The sequence below is a fragment of the Manis pentadactyla genome, chromosome 10 (genome assembly GCF_030020395.1).
Source record: "Manis pentadactyla isolate mManPen7 chromosome 10, mManPen7.hap1, whole genome shotgun sequence".
Classification (NCBI taxonomy): Eukaryota; Metazoa; Chordata; class Mammalia; order Pholidota; family Manidae; genus Manis; species Manis pentadactyla.
In genome coordinates, this window is record NC_080028.1 from 113,702,736 (window position 1) to 113,725,731 (window position 22,996).

Consider the following 22,996-nt stretch of genomic DNA (forward strand, 5'->3'; position numbering starts at 1 on the left):
TGTGAAAAAATGCCAGTAATATCAAGATATTGGTTGTCCTTTGATTGGCCAAAAATTATTTGGTACTGTGTGCTAGCATTTTTAACTGACAATATTTTACATCATATTTTCAATAGTATATATTTAAAAAATTCTATATCTTCAGTTTCATTTGTAAACTAAACACAGCTGTTTGATGTAATTTGTGGTATGATAGATGATGGAAATGACTTCTGATATTGATAAAACTCATTTGTTTGGCTCTTCTTTGCCTGTACTGTTACAATCAGCCAAAGCTATCATTTTATAAATTTTAATACAAATTATGTAAGTGTGTAATGTTCTTAAATCACAGGTGTTTTAAAAAATAACAGGAACTGATATTGTCTGGGTATCTTTTTATTAGCAAATAGTAATTATTTTTTAATTTAACAGAAAATGTTGAGCAATATTACACTGAGTGTTTTACACAAATTTACTGCAACTTCTTTTGTGACACCCTAGGTGTAGATAGCCTCATCCATGGTAGTACTTCAAGGGTATATACATCACTTAGCAGTGATTCATTCATACTTAACCATTAACATGTTTTCAACAGCTTGTTTGTAACCAGGATTTTCCATAGAATAACTAAACTCTCACTTTTTCCCCACTATTGAGGCTGAACTGTACCTTTGCGGTCATGATTATCTATAAATTTAGGGAGGATGTTAAAGTAAAGTTGATTACATGAGAACTGGGTCATTCTGCACATTTAATAGCCCATCTTCTATTGAAGTTCATACCATCTAATTGTAACACTTTCTCTTTCTCTTCACCAACTTGAATAAGGTCACAGACTTCCTCACTAGTCTTGACTGCTACCATTCTTGAGTGATTTTTAATATCTTGATAATAATCCTTCTGTCAACAGAGTCTTACTTTCCCCAGTGTTTTTTAATATTAGGTTTTCTCTTCTACTGTATACACTGTCATCCCTCAGAACAGGCACATTTTCAAGACCTCAAAATTTGAAATTGCTCTCTCCCAACTATCTCTTGTTCTTCTAATTGCATAGTGCCTTTTTTTTCACTGAATTTTTTTACATCTTCTGTGACTTCTAGTCCCATACTCCACTGTTTTTACATATTTCTCTCCACCTCGGCTATCCCTACCTCACTCCGTTTATCTTGCCTAATCTGGACTCCCTAGACAGCCCTTTTAGCACTATTTGCCCTCCTTTCACTTCTGTATGGCATCTGATCTGTGTTGTCTCTACTTAGTCTCCCCGACTCATTGAGTTGATGAAAGCTAAGTGGCCACTCTTTAGTTCTTTCATTTTTATGTTAAACATTTAAAATTTCCCAAAATATAGTCACAACTTTTCAGTCTTCAAGTGTTCCTTTGTCAATTTCACTCTTCCAAAACCACATGCCTCCTCTTTTACTTAGAAAAAAATGAGTCTAGCTGACATAAGTTTTGCCAACTCACCACCTCTGTACTGCATCTTTCTAAGCTTCTAGAAATGTTTAAGTACCTAAAAAACCCAGATATGCTGATTAATATTTAGGTCATAAGGATGAATGTTGCTAAGTTGTTCACAGTCCACTGTGGAAAATAGACAAGAAAGACAGAATTAAAAATAAGGGACATGTCCATAGCAGACACAGGAACACAGGGATGGGAATGTTTGAATCTCTGTGGTTCTTCATGAAATGATATGAGAAGTTAAGGGTATAGTAAGAAATCTTCTGTAGCTGTGTTACATTGTTCAGGATGAGTGGACAGGTTTTTACATGTTTGACTACTTTTTACTTTGATGATAATGAATTAACTCTTCATATACACATTTCTTTTTTTTGACAGAGAGGTCACAGGAGCATTGAGAATGGAAGAAAAATAGTCATGCTCTCAGGGAGCCACCAGTAGTGTCAACCCAATTCTAATTTTCTATATCACCCTTTTAATTCTGTGGCACAGTGCTCCCTGCCAAAGATTCTTCAGCTCTTAGTCCTTTTGATAAGAGCATTTTTAATCTGAAAAGCCACAGTGGTACATGCTCTCTAATGACCTATTTTTCCTATATATAGGAAATAGGGGAAATATATGCTTGAAATCAGAGTAGTCTGTACCAAAGGAACTGTCCAGAAGGAACAAGTACATCATATTTATGACATTATTGGTTACCTTAACTGCTACTTGAGAGTGTGTGTTTATTTTGTACGGACTCAAGTAGAGAACAGCAATCAAACTTGGAGCTAAAATTAGCAGAGATAATGTTAAGGAGGTTTTTCATCTTTGATTAGTAGATGAATATGACAGATATACAGTTGCTCTTATCAGAACTTATAATCTATAGCTGTGAATCCTACTTTTGAAGTACGTCTCTCAAGTGCTATGATGTACATTTTGTTATGTTTGGGTTAAAACCAGTAAAGTGTCTCACCATTCTACAGTATGGCATACTGGAAAAATGGCTGTTTTTCTCTGACAATTAATATGGTTAGATTCTACAATGTCTAAAAGAATGTTAGTGAAACTATTTAGATTTATTTTCAATGAATAATTTCAATATACTGTCTCTCTTTTATTCAGGTTCAAAACATTGTTTGTGGCTGGAGAGCGCTGTGATGTGGAGACCCTGGAATGGTCCAAAAAGGTCTTCAGAGTACCTGTCCTAGACCATTGGTGGCAGACTGGTGAGCATATTCCATGCACATTTATAAACATTGCAGAAATGCTAAGAAAAAGTTCTACAAGGATTGGAGGAAAAATCAGCCACAAACTCGGGATTCAGGTGGTTCTGGTATCAATAGAAATAAGCAGTTCTTTGATTATCCTGTTATTAAAAACATCGCCATAAATGACACTGATACCACCATTCTCTTGGTCCCTGGCTGTAAAGCACTGAGCACCTTCTGTTTCTCCTCTTTGTTCCCTATATCCCGGAAGTCACTAATCTCAGCTTTTCCTTTGAAGTGTCTGCTGGATTCACCCCGCTGTCAGTACTCCCACTGCCTTTGAGCTGTGGCAGCTGCACCGTAATCTGCCCTGATTTAAATGACCCTCACCACTCATCTCTTTTCTTCTGCTTTCCTGTACACCTTGCACACTGCTTGCTCCCCGAGCTCACTTTCTGAAGCCCTGTGTCCCTCGGCTTTCCTGAGGTCCTGCACTCCGTTTGTGTGCTCTGTACAATCAAAGCTCTTCCACCTAACATGCAAGGCAGAGAAATGTATTTTTCTCTAAAACACCTACCATTATGTATGCGATTTATTTATTTACTTGTTTTATTTTCTATTTTCCTCCCACGAGGTGATTGTTGGGAAACAAATTGTCATATTAAGTGGATATAAAATTTGGTACAAACAAAAACCCTTCCTGCTGCTTCTTTTGAGGGAAAATTATGTACCTATGTGGAAGTAAGCAGGTTATTTGGAATCTGCCACCCTCCTCCTTGAGTGTAGGGCTTTTGTTGAGCTCTCCATCTCACCCACTGGAAGTAGTTAGGAGAGCCTTGCAGCCTTCATACGTATGTGCATATTCCAGTTCAGTGTTACTTAGTTCAACAAATTCGATCAAGACCTTTTATATTACTGTTTTCAGAATTCCCATCTTGTGAGCAACTGGGGCAGTAGTATCAAGTTTGGATGAAAAAAATAGTAAAGTTTTTGCAAAAAGTTGGTCTGATTTTTAAAATGATGGGAGTCTAGAAGATCAAGTGATTGACTGAAACTGAAGTTCAGTGTTTACTATTTTAGGACTCTTCGATTCTGATAAATTATACTTCTTATACTATCTTCTTGGATATTGCTCTTTGGAAAGATGTGCTGTCTATATCCTTTGTAATATGAAATATAAAATGAATGACCAGAGCAGAATACACATTCCTTAAATAATATGAAAATCTGAAAACCTTTCTATTCTGTCTAGTCTGATTTACTAAGGGAGTCATTTCTTATCTATTTTCAAATTTGTAACTACTGAGGAAATAAAATAAGAATGAATTTGGAGAAAGAGCAATGCTCTATGTAGAAATACATAACAACAAATGAAGAATTACTGCCCCTACAAGGAAGAGTATAGAATTGATTCATCCCCTATTCACTGGGAAAGTTCTAACGGTTATTTTCCTGGGCAGGACAAGAAAAATATCTTGTCACCTTTCAGATGGTTTTCCTTTCCTTGTCAAAGTGGAGGGATTCTTTCCAACAGTGACCTTACACAAATGTTTGGAGAAGGTTTTGTTCTCCCCCACTAAAGGTGACTGTGTCAATGCTGTTTGAAAGGAAACCAACACATGAATAAATAAAATTAATGATTTTTTTAGTTTTTCTTATTGATATCTTTGTACATAATAGCCTGTGTACATGTATGTAGTTAGTGCATCCGGGCATACAGAAAAGCTAACTGAAGCCTGACAAACAAGCTCTTGAGGTCCCTGGTGGGTGCGGAGTTTCATGTGAATTTGCAATTTTTGTTTAACGTATTGTTCAGAGGGAATTAATGGCAACGTTATGTCAGTGTGCTGTCACTCTAATCAGGTTTGAATGGCCGCTCATTACTGTGGAAAACAGTAGATTTCTTCTAATAATGACTGATTCTTACAACCCTCCACCAATTCAAGTTTACAGAATTTGATATTGTGTCTAATTAAAGTATACAACTACATGCATATGGATAGGTACGTAGGTAGGTATCTAGGGGCTAGCTAATTTTGTACTTTGTAAAAAATAATTTATTCTAGGTGATGCAGATGTCATTTACTAACAAAATCTGATCAGAATCTTATTCATTAACAGAAGAAATCAATTCATGATTTTCAATGTTATATGTTACAGTAAGGAACTGCAAAGTGATCATTGAAGTTGAATGTTTGCATCTGTACAGGTTTCTTACAGTAACATCAGATTCATCTTAAGGTGATAGCAAATTAATGCTAAATCACTGGGGAAAAGGGCAAGTACTTTGTAGGTTATTGTTAACAGGAAAAAGAATGAAAAATTTGATATTTCTAGTACATTCATGAACTTCCTAATGCTTTATATATCATATAGATCATGGTACACTTCTCCAAGGGGTATACTAGTGAAAACTTGATAACATTTGAGGGAATGTTAAGCTTTGGCTGCAGGAATATTTTTCTTTATTTCAAATTTCAAGTTTTCTACAAGGTCTCTCTAGTTATTGACTTAGAAATTCATTTTTTTATACAATGCACACTTTTATGAGCCTTCCATATAATGTATAATTTATGAATTTGCTCTCTGATTACATTAATATATGTGTGCAAATGAACTGCTTTAGGAACTGTGATGTGTGATTTGGAATTAGTAAGGAATATGTTAAGTAACTGAAATGTATGAATACAAATCGATTAGTTCCTCTGACGTGGGTTATAAGAAGGCACTCTGCAGCCAGTCCAATTTATTACCATGTTGTTTTTGTTATGCAAGTGAAATTTGTGTTAGCAAAAACAGATTTCTGGTGACTAACATCCTCTTTTGACTCATTAATATCAACACACTTGATGTCTTATTTAAATACCTAAGATTCTAAGTCAAGAACTAATCTGGAAAATTTGAGAACAGATCAACTCCTTGTAGGTGCACTTTATTTATTCATTTATTTATTTATTCATTTATTTATTTATTTATTTAGTGACCTAAAGTAATAACCAAGATCATATTTTGAAAACTATGACAAAAGCAGATTAAAATGAAATATTTGATTTTCACAAATAAACACTGCACATGATGATAGACACTCTCAGGACTGGTTTGTTTAAAGCCTTGTCCGTGATGTTGCTATGAAAATCAGCCAGACTTACAGGGGAAAAATGCACATTTGCTGTGTCTGACTCAACATACTGCTATGCTCTGCCCCTTAATCATATGCCTATCTCCATTTATTTATTTATTATTTATTTATTTTGGTATCATTAATACACAACTACATGAGTAACATTGTGGTTACTAGATTCCTCCCATTATCAAGTCCCCCCCTCATACCCCATTACAGTCACTGTTCATCAGTGTAGTAAGAAGCTATAGAGTCACTACTTGTCTTCTCTGTTCTATACTGCCTTCCCTGTGCTCCCCCACCTACATTATGTGTGCTAATAGTAATGCCCCTTACTCCCCTTCTCCCTCCCTTCCCATCCCCATCCCCCAGTCCCTTTCCCTTTGGCAACTGTTAGTCCATTTGTGGGTTCTATGAGTCTGCTGCTGTTTTGTTCCTTCAGTTTTTGCTTTATTCTTTTCTTTGGGTAAATTCCTAGGAGTGGAATTCCTGGGTCAAATGGTATTTCTATTTTGAGCTTTTTGGGGAACCTCCACACTGCTTTCCACAATGGTTGAACTCATTTGCGTTCCCACCAGCAGTGTAGGAGGGTTCCCCTTTCTCCACATCCTCGCCAGCATTTGTTGTTCCTATTCTTTTCTATGTTGGCCATCCTAACTGGCATGAGGTGATATCTCATTGTGGTTTTAATTTGCATTTCCCTGATAATTAGTGATGTGGAGCATCTTTTGATGTGTCTGTTGGCCATCTGAATTTCTCTGGAGAATTATCTGTTCATATCCTCCACCCATCTTTTAATAGGGTTATTTGCTTTTTGTGTGTTGAGACATGTGAGTCCTTTATATATTTTGGATGTTAACCCCTGTCAGATATGTCATTTACAAATATATTCTCTCATACTGTAGGATACCTTTTTGTTCTGCTGATAGTGTCCTTTGCTGTACAGAAGCTTTTTAGCATGATATAGTCTCATTTGTTCATTTGATTTTGTGTAGGTGAACTTTAATAAAGACTTGTCACTGTTCAATATGCAGAAGCATTAAGCCCCTGTTCTGGATTATAATAATGTAAACATTTAGTGCTCTCATGAAGGAAATTGGTCTTGCTAAGTTTATGTAGGAGAGTTCTATTTGATTCATAAATCTAGATAAGAAATGAGTTATCAGTCACATAGATGTTTTCTCTTCACAGTAACTTACCCAGAAGGTGATTGGAAATACCTGATTCATTAACTGAGTTTTTCGTTTTCTTTTTTACATTGAGATTGAGAAACAGAAGTACTACAATGATAATCTAAAAAGAGAAATTTCAGAGAATAGATAATTTTTCCATTAATATATGGTAATTCATATGCAAAAAAATAAGCAGAACTTCATTATCCTCAGGCGTACAATTACCAGATAAAACATTGTACTGTTATGAATCATTTTTAGTTCTACATTCAGCTTTTATAGAAATCAGACCGGGAGCACAATTTTAGAAAGAAAAAGCTCTGAGTGATGTGCATGGTTTCCTTTCAGAGGCTAACTACCAAATAGATTTTCAGAGATTAACTATCAAAACCCAAAACATAGTAACTACCAAAACCTTATTCCTTTGGGAGGTTTCCTTCTCTTCATCCCCCAACCCCCACCACATGTCTATCTCCTTCTTTCCCTTTCCACCTATTTACTGTAAAATATGCTACTGGTTTAGAAATGGTTGTAACAAACAGCTTGGCATCTTACTTTGTAATGTTACTTAAAAAGACAGAAACACTCTATTCTTTGACTTGCTATCAGTCAGACAAAGAAAATGACTGCAAAGTTAGAAAACTCGAGCTCCACAAAGGCTTTTATAAAGGGCAACTTGGTAAAGTGTTTCTCAAAAGAATCCATGATTCTTTCCACCTGCGGGCAAAACATACTCATGTGGTTCCCATCAGAAGATACAGAGCTTGCACTGGAAGTGCTGCCCATGTCCTTATGCCCAGGTGGTGATGAAGACATCACACTGACTTAATGACCACCAGTTTGAGTAGCACGGGGTGATTTTGTTGTTTGTTTATTTGCTCATTTTGTTTCCATTACTTTAATGGAGAAGTAAAATTCTTCATAGAATTTTAAAAACCCTAAGGAAGGCTTTCAGTGAGGACACAGTAGTCACTCGATGGATTGAGACTTGGGTGATGATCAAAGTTATTGATCTTAATTTATGTGCCTCGAGCTCAACTTTGCCTGAGTTTTTATATCTTAGAGCAAGCACAGTACTTCTTACCCTGTTTATTGAAGTGCTTTAGTTTTATTTGCAGTTGCCAGTTCTGAAGTAACTATATTCTATATATAGCCCATATTCTCTTCATTTGAGGAGGAATCTGATAATTCTGGATTTTATTAAAGTGGACCCAAAAGTTCCAGCAAACTTCAATCATGCCAAGATCATTGATTGTGAAAGCACACACACCCTAATACCGTATTATTAAAATGTGTCAAGGCTACTTGACAGCATAATCCTTACTTTTGCAGTTTGGTGGGATATACTTCCTGAGAGCGGACAACTGGGAAAAAGGTTTTAACCACAGAAACTGTCTAGGCTGACGCAATTCAGCCCTCACCTTTAGGCTTAACGGGAAAAGATCTATTTTTAAAATGGATTATTAAAAGATAGCAATAATTTTATTTACAAGAATCAAAACCCCAAATGGGATAACTAATCGCAATTTAGTAACAATTATCCTACGCCGAGCTCTCTAGGGGAAATGATACAGGCTCAGAGAGAGTAGTCTCATGCCACCGAAGCAGACTGACTGTGAAACGCTTAGCCAGGAGTGAAGTTTGTCACTTTTTTTTCCTGGATCATCCTCTTCCTTTGTTCACCTTGCATTCCACGTTCATCTATCTGATTTGTAACATAATTGCAGAGAGATTTCAAGGAGTCCATCTGCAGTTCTAAGTTCAGTCTATGTTAGGGGATTTTCATCATCCCCCTTAATTCAACATTGGAAGCTTTATAACACTTGTTATTTCTGCCTTTTTTTTTTTTAACATTTTACACCTGCATGCTAGATGTGTGACTTTCTTCTAACTTAAACATATGTAGCTTGTGCCCCATGTAGAATCTTGTCTATTTTACTGCAAAATGCCCTCCTAAGGCACAAGAGGCTCTATGTGGCCAACATGGCAGTCAGGGAAGCATCTTCTTGGTGACTTCACCTTGAGGCCTCTGTCTTATTATCACTGAAAACCTATGCTCTATGGCTTGAGTGCCTCTGGCTGCAGACCTTAGAGTAAAATATTTGTACATGCAACCAAATGCTGCCTTCCTAGGTTTTACTTTTCAATGTTTTGTCATTTCCTACTTAATTTCTGAGTCCATCAGATGTGGGCTTTGGCGGTAGGGCTGCATAAAGTTCAGGCCTGTATTTTCACAGACAATAGATTTCACTGGCACCTTGATATGCACCCTGTGGAACTCAAAGTGCTGCATTGGGGCTGGACTGGCAATGCCACTGTCCTGTGAACTGCGCTCTCCAGGATATGCCCTGTGCTGCTTTCAAATAGTGGGTTGCAGTCTTTTGTCATGTCAATGAATCACCGCTGTCCGCTGCAGTTTTTGTTTTTTCTCAGAGTGTAATGGGTGAAAAGGAATTCACCTCTTTTTTTTTTCATTCATGGAAAAGAAAATTTCTGTAGTTTAGCTGGAGAAGTTGTGATTGGGGAAAAAAACAGTTTTTTATGCACAGTGTCATCTCAGCAATGTTGAGCTAGTGATGCTGACAGCATCCATCTGGTAGAGAGAGGAAAAAAGTCCTGATGCCTGACTTTGTCGCCTGGCAATGACATTTTTTTCTCACTTAGAGCAGTCTTGGTTAGTTTGAAGTAGGTAATTTTTACTGATAATTTAAGAAGCAGGAGCTTAGAGGTAAGGTCTGTGAATTTGGTGTGTGGAAGGAATAATCTTTTGTCAAATGCAAGGCAGGCTTGCTGAGGCTTTTTCTTTTTCAAAATGTGTAAGTGTTTACAAATTGTTAACCCATCCAAAATGAAATCCCTAATCAAATAACAGTCACTGAATCAGACATTTTTATAGCATTATAATGTAGAATCAAGTTGGGTTTTTTACCCAAATATGACTATTATACATGAACTAGTTTGGATACATATAATTGCTTTTCTATTTGTGCCTATTATTATATTAGTGGTCATGTTTTGACGAGAGACTAAACACTGAGAAACCAACTAATCCTACGAAGTCAGTTTGGTCTTTGAAATATCATCTAGTCTAATTCCCCTGCCCTTGGCAAGAATCACATATAATCCATTTTAGAAAGGTGAAAATTCATCATGTTTTTGTAGATCTTCACAAGAGAAAGAGTTTCTAAGTCCTCCCTTGACAAGCCTTACTGTCTGGAAATTTGGTTTTCCCACTGCTGCATGTAAACCCCGCGCTGAGGCCCGTTGGGTCCACAAAGTCCTTCCCATTTCCTCTTGGGCTATAAGTTCTCATTTGGAAAACAACAGGTGACCCTTCTCCTTGGACATCCAGTGTGGGTAGTGGAAAGTGAAGCTGAACCCTAATGGGACTGCGCTCAAGCCCCAGCTCAGCCGCTCACTTTATAGGCCCTGCAAGTCCGGATCCTCTGCTCATCCTCCTCAGGGGTTTGTAGAAAGCTTGAAATGAAGTGAAATATGTACAAACGATGCACTGGAGTGCCTGGTCTATAGTAACACTCAATCAGTATTTTTCTTTTCCTTTCTTTTCTATAAATAACAGTTTATGAAAGTAAGGGCCACCTTTAGCATCCTGGCCTGGAGATAACCCAGACTCAAGAAAACTTGCAACCTAAGAACTCAATTTATACTTGAGAAAAGGTAATAGGGATAGTTTAATTTCCCAGATCCAACTAGCTAGCTATGATCAGAACCAGAAGTCTTACTGTTCAATGTTGTCCAGAATCCTCTTTTCATACGTCCTATCTTACGCCTTCATTAATTCAGTATTTCTTATTTAATTCAACTGCAGATTGTTTGTGAGTTTCTCCCCAGTTCGGGGCAGTGTGCTGGTAAGGCAGTAGCATAAGGCTAGTGTCTCATGGCTCGAATTAATTGTCTGCTTCCAGTACAAACAGTTAACGCTGCTTTAAATGAAATATTTTAAACTGTAATCATACTGTCTTGTGAACACAAAGATTAAATTGATTTTCTTTCACTGTTGTACATCTCACTGTTTCTGCTTTCTTTCTGCTACCACCATTCAAGTTATTTATAGCTCGCTGCATAGATTCAGAGGTGGAAAGAATGGTTTCTTTACAAATTGCTTCTATGCCCATCATGATGCTGTGATTAATATGACTCAGTGGTACCGGGCTGCTAGATTGATTTATTTCCAGGACTTGAGCTCTCTGCATGGGCCACCAACTTCTAAATCCATACTGCTTAAAGGTGATGTTTCTAGGACCATAGTGGGGGCCAAATGGCAGATTTTCAGAGGCCACAGGAGCTCCTGTTTACAGAGCTGTGCTAGGGAACCTCATTATGTTCTTCCTCTTCAGCCCATTGACATCTACTCTTCTTTCCGTGGCACCTTCCATTTGTGAGCCCAAACCCTGGGGGTCATCCTGGACTTCTCCCTCTTGCTCTTTCCCCATATTTAAACAATCACCAGGACCTTTGCTTCTGAGTATAACTCAGATTTGGTCTCACCTTCCACTACTGCTCAGACCACCACCATCCAGCTAATTTCTTGCTCTGGGTTGGGATCCTCAGTTTAATGTACCAGTTTGCAACTGAAGAGCTTTTTCTAAAATGCAATTCAGAGCAAAGTGCCTTTGTGTCTCCCATCATTCCCAGAATAATTTCCGAATTCCTTAATGTGACACAGAAGGCACTTCATGATCTGCCTCTTCTTCGCCTCTCTCTTACTCTGTCTCTTGTTATCTCTCTTAGTTCACCCAACACCCCCAAGCTTTGCTCTGCTGAATAATTTGCAGTCAGTCCCTTGATGGTCTAACTTCTCAACCTTTGAATATGCTGCTATTTCTGTTCGGCACATCTTTCCACCCTCACCACTTCTCTCCCCCTAAAAGAAATGCCTTTCAGTGAATAGAATATACTCAATAAATATTTATTGAAGGACTGACCTCTGAATATCATTCTTGGGATAAGAAAAAGGTTGAAACAGAATTATAACAGTGACTTACAGTGTTTTTCTCATCCCTGAGTCCTCTATTTCTTCTGTTCTCTGGTTCATTTGGGGATTGCATTGCATTCTGTGATTTACTATTCAATTTTTAAGAACTCTGATCTTATTAATGGGAAGTAGAGCCTGAAATCATGTAAGAAGTATGTGTTGACTAATCAGCAAGCATTTCCTGAACATAAAATATCAGGAACTGGACTGTGTTTGGACCTGCTGATTCAGATGAATCTCAAGCACACAGGAAGAACCTGATTTTAACTGCAGGCTAGGAGAGTGTTTTCATATAAGTGTATGCACAGTTCTTTTTGAGATTTTTTTTTTTTAATGGAAAATGTTCAAGTATCTGTCCTCGTGTAAAAAAAAAAACAAAACTCCCAAACCTAGCAGCTTAAAACAGCCACCATATCTCACACTTTTGTGGGTGAGGAATATGGGCACAGATCAGCCAGGATTTGTGCTCTTTGTACTGCTGATCAAGGCAGCTCAGAGAGTATTTAGTGGTGAAATGGGCTGGTCTGGTGGGTCCAAGATGACTTCACTCCCACGTGTAGGAATGGCTGGGAGTCTGGATTCAGCCAGGACCATTGACTGGAATGGCTGCAAGTGGCATTTTTATCTTGGAGGATTCAGAGTAGACGGCCACCTTACATGGCAGCGCAGAGGTTCTAGAGCTAGTGGACTAAAATTCTTAAGGCCCATGCCTGGAAATAGAGCATCATTTCCACTCTTTTCTATTAGCCAAAGCCATTAAAAAGTGTCCTAAATTCAAATAGAAGTTGGGTCCCACCTGTTAGTAGGAGGAATATCAAACAAACGGCAGCCACCTTTAATCCCCACCATGGGCAAATTTCAAAGTTGCGGATGTAGCCTTTGGACTATTTAACATAATTTGCCCTCTGCTCACCATGCAGAAATAGCTTCTGTTAATATTTTACTACATATCTTGTCAAAATGTATATTTTTGTGCAATGTGAATTATTTACCAAAAAAAAAATCATACTGTGCATCCTGTTTTACAAATTTTCTAATTTGTAAATATTTTGTGAGAATTATTTCCTATAGACATTTTTCTATGGTGTTTGAATGGCTTACTATGGAATAACCCTTTTTTGGGGGTACTATTCTAAAGTCTAATATAAATAATATTGTGATAAATGTCCTTGATGCTTAATACCTTTGAACCCCTACAAATATCTCCTTGTATGTATTCCTTATAGTGGAACACCTGGGTGCAAGGGTATGCATGATTTTAGTGGATTTTGTAATTGCTGAAGTTCCTTTCAGAAATGTTGTATTGATTTATATACACACTAACACTATATAACAAAAGTGACTGGTTTGTGTGGGCAGCCTGTCTCCCCTGTACCACCCAACTGGGTCTAGTGAATTCTCATGTTTCTGATGTTCAGGAAGCCACAGGAATCTTTAGCCAGCTCTTCTCATGAAGCTCTGTCCGTCTATGCATTTCTTCCTTCCCACTCTTCTCTCCCAAAACCCTACATAAAATACACCTGGTTATAGAACCTGAATGATGTGCAAACATTTAAGTAAATTTTATTTGCATTGTGATTAATTAACTTCTTTTTTCAGAAGCCCCCACTGGCTTGCATATCACTCCGGCTAAATGCTTAAGGACTTGGACTCGAAAGCAGTTTCTGTGATCTGTCTCCTCCCTAATTCTCTGAGCTTATTTCCTAATAACACTTCACTAATTCATTCTGCTTCAGGCATACTGGCTGCCGTGTTGTTTCTCAGACATGCCAGAAACGAGTCTACCTCAGGACCTCCGCCCTTGAGGCCCCTTCCTCCTGGATTCTTTGTCCCCACACATATACAAATGTACTCACTTCTTCCAGGTCTTTACTCAAATGTCACCTTCTCAGGGAGGTCTTACCTGGCCCCTTAGTCTACAGCTGCAGTCCCTCCCCATCACATCTCAAACCTTGTTTATGCTTTCTTTACTTTCTTAGTGCTTTTCACTCTTTAACATGCCATGTGTTTTACTTTGTATGCTTTTTGTTGTTCATCTCTCCAGCTGGAATGCGAGCTCCACAAGGATAGGAATTTTAGTCACTTTTGTTTATTGCTCTATCCCTAGTTCTAATGATAGCACCTACACATGATAGCTGCTCAACACATATTTACTAAAAAGTGATACGTACCACCATCACTTCCATTTGCAAATATGAAAGACTGCGCTCACTCCCTGCCATGAGGGCTTTTCTTCCTTTGAGACACAGTCTGGGCAATTTCTCCTCTCTTCTAGTCCTCTCTATTCTACACAAGAACCTCACTTACCTACACCATTCTTCTCCTTCTCTAAAAGAACTATGTGAAACCAGAGCAAATGTTTAAAATTTCTAGGTTAGGCCTCAGTATTCTTTATTCATAAAAAAAATATTCCCTTTTTTCCATATTGGCTTGTGAATGGATTAAATGCAATAATGTAAACAAAAAGTATTTATAATGGTGCATAGCATAATTCATACTAAAATATGTATATTCTCTTTCCTTTTTTTTTTATTAGAGTTACAAGTTTTGAGGAAATTCATTTAGGTAACAACTCACTAATGCAATAAGATGGAGTGAGGCAGTAAAGATAGTAAAAAACAAAAGTCAAGTGTCGTATTAGTTTCTGATGCAGTATGAATATAAATGTACTAATGTAACTATTTCTTTACAGCCTTCAATTCTCTGCCATCTTATTCCTGGCTGTCTCTTATCTATAGAAATGATGCTAATGAATTGCTAAGCATCATGTGTTTCTAAGGTTAGGTATCTTGGAAAGATTTCTCCAAATGAAACATCCAATTCTCTTCTTTAAAGATAATGTTCTGGTTTGTTTAATGCAGCTGTTTCCCAGTCTCCATGTGACATCTGGGTTTCCTGTCTCCCTAGATAACTGCTAGCCAGTTAATTATAGTCTGGGCAGTGTAAAGCAGATGTGCTTATAGAAATCTTTCAAATGGGGCCTGGGGAGTCCTTGGAAGTTTGGTTAAGGACTGCCATATGCCTGGGGGCTTCTCCATGCCAGAAACCCATTCCACCCGTGGCGCAGCTGGAACAGTCTCCGTGCCTGCAGGCCTGGGCACATATACACGTGCTCATGGTGCAGGGGGATCGTTCTTGGCTCTCAGGATGGCCAGAGGCATAAAGGGAGAAAACCAAAGTTTCTGTACCAAACCACTGGTGTCCTATGTCTTCATATTATGCTTAGAAAGTCCTAGAAACTGTCATTTTGTGTGATTGTACCCTTTGCCTGTCACTATCAGCAGTTTTTTAGTTCTTTTGCTAATCCCTAAATGAATATCAGAGTAAAGTCAATGTTAAAAAATGTAGAGTTTGAACTTCAGATGATTGGGGTCCCCTTGATAAGATACACCTTAAAATAGCAGGTCCACTTTAGCTGCTGCTTCCCAGCAGGGCCAGAGGGGAAACAGAGGCATCCTGCAGGGTATGGCTCCTTTCCAACTGTGTCCTAGCCGCTTCTGTCCCAGTTCTCGCCCTGTTTGGTCTGCGTACCTTCCTAAAGTACCTCACTACCTAGGGCTGTTTCCTGTCATCTCCACTCCTTTCTCTCCCCTCGGTTTTCAAGGATGTGAAGCAAGTACTTAAACAATCTTTGAAAAGCAAAGGGGACATTCGGACCACCATTCAGGGTAATGGACTCTCTATCCTGAAACCATGGGCCACTTAGTAACCTCACGGAGAAGGCCCTGATGCTGGTAAACCCTGCTGTGACTTTTTCCAAGCCTCGATTGGCCACAATTTAGTACTCCCAAGGTTGAGCTATTCCTCCACCCCCTCCTGAGATCCCTACAGCTCTTCAGAGCTTGAAAAAAATAGTCAAGAGTGCTTAAACTGGTAGCTTCAAATGGCTCACAATTAAGGAAGCTCTGCTGAAATATTTGGTGGCCACTGGGTTGTGTACATGGTTTTACGTTGCTAAGATTGTAGGTAAGCATGGCATCATCAGCTATAATGTTTGAAGACCAGTCTTTAACATCTGTTTATACTTGGTTTATATTTGAGTGTTCTTGGACCATGTGTGATCAGACTTACTTGAATAAAATAAGATAATATATCAAAAAAAAGAAAAAGACAAAGAGAAAAATGCTGTTACCCCTTTCAAACACGCGGATGTCCCCCCATGCATTGGTTGTGCTCTTGGGAGAGTGGAAAGCGATATTGCATGACTGATGGAATGCCATTTTGTAAAATACTGGCCCCATTCCCATCATGATTTGACCACAAGTGAGAATTCTTTGTTGAACAGCAGCAATGCTGCTCCTCCTCAGCAGTGACCATATGGCTCAGCACGTGAAGCACTGGACTGTGACTTAGGAACTGTGTGTGAATGTTCAAGAGTCCGTCTTCTGTTACTTATGTCAGCTGAGCCACCAGCCATAAAATGTGAATAATAAACTGAACTACTCTGGAAAGTAAACAACAGTAATAAATTCTTCCTGTCATTGTAAAGTGATAGGAATGTATGATAAATTCTGGCAGAGACCACGGTGGAAGGGATACATTCTGCATCCTTAGGAAGATAGATACTTTTAATATTTTGGATTACTTTGGACCTGATTGGTTTGGCAGTTAATCCCTTGGGTATATGTTTGTGTGTATAAAATTAAGCCAGTAGTTCTAAAACTTTTCACTATCAGTGCCCTATCCTGATACAAATCTCATATTTAAAAGATTCTGTTATCTTTAAACTTGTATTTACCAATAATGACAAATGCCTTTCTCCATGAAAAATAATCATTTCCAGAATGTATGGTTATCATGTAATAGCTGCATATAATAAAGCTGCTGACTGTTACAACCTGAGACAGAGAAAACAAACCTAACATTTTTGTTAATCAATGCAGGCTAATTGTGGATAAGTATCTGTTCTTGATGAAATAATCAACACAAATGTTTTACTGTTTTGGGCCTTCCAGAAGTCCAGAACAACAGATTACAGCAATTTGATAAAGCCTTGGTAAATTCAGCTTTAGATGCAAGGTCTAGGCAAGTGTGTTCTTTAAGTATTGAGTATACTATTATTCATATATTTAAAAAAATCTTTGGGTTACTTATACCAGAGACTAATCTATAAATAGAGGAAATGTTTTGCAACATAGCTGTTGGTTGCCATCATAAAATAACTTCAGGTCAGTTAAGAGAAAGCACCTTCTCTAGAGATCATTTAGATTTTAACATGTAGCAAAACCCTCAAAGTCATACAATTTTCCATTCTTCATGCCTGCTAATCTACAACTGAGAACACTAGAGAGGACTTTCTTTTCTTTAAAAGTAGCACTACTGTATATATTCTTCTAAATTGTGTACTTTAGTTCTTAAAGTATAGATATGGTATAAGTGACTGGACTTCTTTTCATTTAAGTAACACATTTGAAGTATTGTACTCCTCATGGGACAAACCGAGGGAAGAAAGGGGCAGTGCATGCACTAAAGAAGCATCATGCTCTCTGGCTGAAACATTAAATGATAAATAATATATTTTTTATTCTCCAGAGACTGGATCCCCAATTACAGCATCATGCATGGGATTAGGTAATTCTAAAACTCCTCCTCCAGGACAAGCAGGAAAAAGTGTTCCAGGATACAACGGTGAGAAATGGCTGTGATTATTTGATGTATCTGTAAATGTAAAGGTAATAAATTTGGTATTTTTCTGTGTCTAATGTGAATTGTATGGCATGAAGTATACTGGGTACTTAATAAGTATTTGATTGAATGAAACCTTCTATCAAAAATGAATGCCTGAATTTTTGTTATTAGGCAATCTCATCAAAAGTAACATTGTAGACTTCCATGGACATGTTCTAAATGTTTGCGGTAACCAAGAAAATAATATTATTTATAAGGCATCGTTTCATTTAATGCTGAAGTGTATTTGATTCAGAGATATTATTGCCATTTTAGAGGTGAATTAACTGGTGGCTGGAGAGACTAAATCCCTTTCCTAAGGTAACACAGCTGGTTAGGTTTTAAACAAAAGGCAAACCATTGTGGGGTTTTTTGCTTGCTTGCTTGTTACAAAAGTTGCAGTTTTTTTTCCCCATTATATAAACTACCTTTTAATTTAGGAGTGATGGTAAGGTTTTTGAACCTTGTTGGCTAAAAATAAACATAAAAGGGAAGAATTCTGGAGAAAAATCATTGCATCTATGTTCGGGGTATATAACAATGAGATACAATATCTTTTTTTTATCGATTATAATAGTTCAGTAATGTCCTTGTGCTTTATAATTTGTATGGGTCACCTAATTTTTCAGGCATTCATTTTCCTTCTTTCTAAATGGGAATAATTCATAGGCTTCATAGGGTTGCTGTGTTGTGATGTCACACAATGAAGTCACCACAAGTACCTGCCAGTAGAAAGAACAACATAAGTCTCAGCCAGTCAGTGTTACTGGTATTTCAGAAGAGCCAGGTGAACTGACTCAATTTAGGCTTACACGATGATTTTCAGACAAGGAAAATGAGGCACATAGTAATAATAATAAGTTATGTTATTTGCGTAAGGTCACACAATCTAGCTTCATAGATTTATGAGGAAAACCTAGCTTCAGGGGACAGAACATGATTCCTGCATTGGGTTCCTATTTGCATGTAAATTATAAAATTTAAAGCTCTGTCTTTTGCTTTTTTAATATAAAAATACTGTATTTTCCTTCTAGGACAATTACCAGTTAAGGAAACATGGCTCATTTGCTTTTGCCTGCCAGATATATTTACAAAAAGGCCCTTAAGGTTTTTTAAAGGCAGGAATAGATATTCTGTGAAGTCAGTGACTTCTCCAGGCATGGGAAGGTGAGCCCAGCTTAAGTGAAATCCTCTTTTTTAACAGTTCTGTCATCTGTATTCCTTTTATCAGAAAAAGAATTGTTTTTGTGTTGAGCCATTTTTAGGAGCTGATGATTGTGGGAGATGTTAAACACATTTCCCTTTCAGTATTTCAGCACCGTTTTTATATCCAGTTGTAAGAAAGAGTTAATCTTTGATGCCTCATGGAATTTCTGTACAGAAGTTTTTCTTAGTGTCTGAAAGCCTTGGCTTACAGAGAGCAGAGGTTAAACTTTAGAGCTAAGGAAGCTCTAAACTCATATAACCACGGAAGGAGTGACTATGACTCATGATTTTTATGTTTTTGTGGTTATTCAGAGATTCAAAAGCATAATGTAATGTTCAATATTTTAATAAAAAAACCAGTGTCCTTTTGGAAAAGGAAAGAAGACCATTTTTGTGTGAAAACCATTCAGAGTAATGTAACGATTTCACATTCCTTGAGTACCTTATGAAAGCTTGCCACTTTATTTATTTATTTATTTTTAGGTTATCCTTGTAGCAACTCTATGAACTCTGTGTACCAACTTACACCCACTTTTTAGGTAGAGAAACTGAAGGAAGGACTAATAGAACCAGCTTAGGAGCATATAGTAAATTGACCACTGGGATTTGGGGAAACAAAGATGAATTACCTCCACTCTTACTGAATTCCCAGTCCAGAAAGAGACAGATACCTACATCACAAGTAATTGTCAGAGTAGAAATTTAAATAAAGTGTCCTGGAAACACAAGGGAACAATTAACTTTTTTCTGGGGACAATATTCTTCTTTACTTATAGCTTCTTTCAGTAGAATAACCTGGATGGATGAAGTCACATAATGGATCTATAAAGCTTAAAACATGGCTATATATCCTTAGAGTTTGCACGAAGGGTTACTGAATGTGGATACAAGCTGTGATCATCTAAAATCTTTCAGGATTTTAACGGTATAACACAGAAAGCATTGGAATAATATTTGGGAAGGTTAAATTGACCTTTATGGCTCAAGTGGATTTTGAACTGTGCTGTCAGTAATTTTATATTGAAATATGTATATATACTGAAATATAGTTGATATGCAATATTATAGTGGTTTCAGGTGTACAACATAGTGATTTGACAAAGCTTTTAAATACTTTAATTTTATTATTTGAAGTCTTTTTTTAGTGTATATTAAAACTATGTTCCTTTAACTTTTGAAAAGCCAAACATATTTTTGTTTTTTATAAAATACAAGAATGTGTTTAAATGGATATAAACATAGGTTATGAAATGATCAGCATGTTTAAAATATGATATCTTTACTTAAGGGAGATTCTGAATGAAAACTCATGATCTTGTCAGGAATCAAAAGCTCTTCATATTTTTTGTGAGATGTGTTTGGGGGAGTTGAATATAGAATATGTGGAAACATTAAAGCTTTGAGGTTATGCATTTTATTTATTTATTTATATTTTACTTTGCAGTTATGATATTGGATGACAACATGCAAAAACTGAAGGCTCGGTGTTTAGGAAATATTGTGGTTAAGTAAGCAAAATTTGTAACACTATTTCAAAGCGCAAGAATTCGTATATAATATTAAGAAAAAAAATGGAGTAGTTGCAGTGATATTACTAGTAGAGAGGTTACAGAATAAGCTTGATATTGTTTGAAAATACACAGTGTCAACTCTTATAGTTTAAAATGGAAGTCCCATAAAGTAGAACATGTTTAGATACAATTTTTTAAATGGTTAGTCTTGCATCTCTTTAATAACTTTTTTCTGATTATGTAAGTAATGTATAGATACAGAAGTAATTTAAATACCAAAAATATAAACTAAAGTTTCCACACTGCCAGCCTTCAGTGATATACTGATTATTTTGTAATATATATAAAACTTTCCACTTTTTGACAAGCATTTTAGATTGTTGAAACAATTCAGTTTGTTGGGGTTTTTTCCTACGTCTTATCTCATGGACATTTTTAACTTTTATTCTGGCTCTTAGATTTTTCTCTCCATTCTAGTCCTCTTAGTCTTTCTGGCATACTTGTGATTATAAATAATACTGTGCTGAACATCTTCTTTGTGTTGTCTTTTCTCCTTTTCAGATAATTATTATACTAGTGAATAGATTTCTAAAAATGTATTTACTGGGTCAAATAGTATCATAACAAAATCCCTGTCTCATCAAGTACCACAATTTCTTGCTAACGGTACCATTCATTTGACAGGCAAAAGTACCAAGCTTTGAAGTGAGAATATTCAAATTTATTTTTGATTAAATCAGTACTTTGAAAATGATATGTTAGTGGGAACTGAAATGGAAATTGGTTAGGTTGGCAGGCCACAGCATGACATTTTAATGACACAGGTTGCTTTACTGCCTCTGATTAGCATGATATTGGCATCTTTACTGATATGGTTTAAGTAGGAGAACGTGGCAGAATGAGATGCTGTAAATAAAGAACATTGTATGTCAAGCCTTAAAGATTTGTTTTCCCAATTATTTAGTTATTTATTTTTAAATTTTTATTGAGGTATACTTGATATGCAATCTTATATTGGTTTCAAGCATACAACACAATGGTTCAGCAGTTACCCATTTTACAAAATCGTACTCACCCCAACTAGTATAGTTACTATCTGTCAACATAGGAAGATGTTAAAGAATCATTGGCTATATTCTCCATGCTGTACTACCATATACATATACATGCTATATACCACATACCCTGTGACCAACATATATTATGACTGAGAATTTTTGTGCCCCTTTATCCCCCTCCCCCATGGTAACCACCTGTCACTTCTCAGTGTCTATGAATCTACTTCTATTTTGTTCATTTTGTTTTGTTTTGTTTTTATATTCCACAAATAAGTGAAATCCTATGGTATTTGTTTTTCTCTACCTGGCTTGTTTCACTTAGCATAATACCCTCTAGGACCATACATGTTGTTGCAAATGAAAGGATTTCTTTCTTTTTTATTTTTCCAAGTATTTAAAAGAATATTTATAACTTGGCATTCTCAGATTGGTACAAGATTGCCTCAGGTTAATACATTTTAAACTCTGAAAATTAAGTGAAAAACAAATTTAAAAAATAATGTATTTCTTCAGTAGAAATACTTTAAGCTTACAAAAAGCTCATAGAGGAAGAATATGTTATGATACAATCACTCTCAGTTTCTCACGTTATCAGTAAATATATAAACATAAACACTATATTATGTTTTTATTAAAGTTTAAATTTTAAGACATGTTGTTGGCAAGATGGAAACATTAAATATTGAATATACCATTGGTATTCATATTTTTTGAGTCAGAAACCATATTAATCTAGAGTTGGTTAAAATCTGACCTCTTAGAGGAAAAACATTAGTTATGGGGGAAGGGCTAGCTACAGGAAGTAATAATCTGAACAAGAGGATGGATGGATATTTAACTTGTCTAGGGAAACACATGGTTTTTGAGAGCACCGTAACAGTGTATTTTTTTTTCTTTTTCCTTTTGTTATCATTAATCTACAATTACATGAAGAACATTATGTTTACTAGGGACCCCCTTCACCAAGTCCCCCCCAACAAACCCCATCAGTCACTGTCCATCAGAGTAGTAAGATGTTGTAGAATCACTACTTGTCTTCTCTGTGTTTCACAGCCCTCCCCATGCCCACCCCACATTATACATGCTAATCGTAATATCCCCTTTCTTTTCCCCACCCTTATCCCTCCCTTCCCTCCCATTCTCCCCAGTCCCTTTCCCTTTGGTAACTGTTAGTCCATTCTTGGGTTCTATGATTTTGCTGCTGTTTTGTTCCTTCAGTTTTTCTTTGTTCTTATACTCCACATATGAGTGAAATCATTTGGCATTTGTCTTTCTCTGCCTGGCTTATTTCACTGAGCATAATACCCTCTAGGTCCATCCATGTTGTTGCAAATGGTAGGATTTGTTTTCTTCTCATGACTGAATAATATTCCATTGTGTATATGTACCACATCTTCTTTATCCATTCATCTACTGATGGACACTTAGGTTGCTTCCATATCTTGGCTATTGTAAATAGTGTTGCGATAAACATAGGGGTGCATCTGTCTTTTTCAAACTGGGCTGCTGCATTCTTAGGGTAAATTCCTAGAAGTGGAATTCCTGGGTTAAATGGTATTTCTATTTTGAGCTTTTTGAGGAAACTCCACGCTGCTTTCCACAATGGTTGAACTAGTTTGCATTCCC

The 22,996-nt window shown here is 36.8% G+C and overlaps 1 protein-coding gene across 4 annotated transcripts in view; it reads left to right on the forward strand.

Moving 5' to 3' along the window:
* The window catches only part of ACSS3 (acyl-CoA synthetase short chain family member 3), a 166,424-nt gene that overhangs the window by 92,965 nt on the left and 50,463 nt on the right, over window positions 1-22,996 (forward strand). For all 4 annotated transcript variants that reach the window (XM_036912371.2, XM_036912372.2, XM_036912373.2 and 1 more), the window contains 3 exons: window positions 2,554-2,657; window positions 17,461-17,556; window positions 20,246-20,309. In XM_036912371.2, coding sequence (XP_036768266.1) covers window positions 2,554-2,657; window positions 17,461-17,556; window positions 20,246-20,309 — 264 coding nt within the window. The remainder of the gene's footprint in view (window positions 1-2,553; window positions 2,658-17,460; window positions 17,557-20,245; window positions 20,310-22,996) is intronic.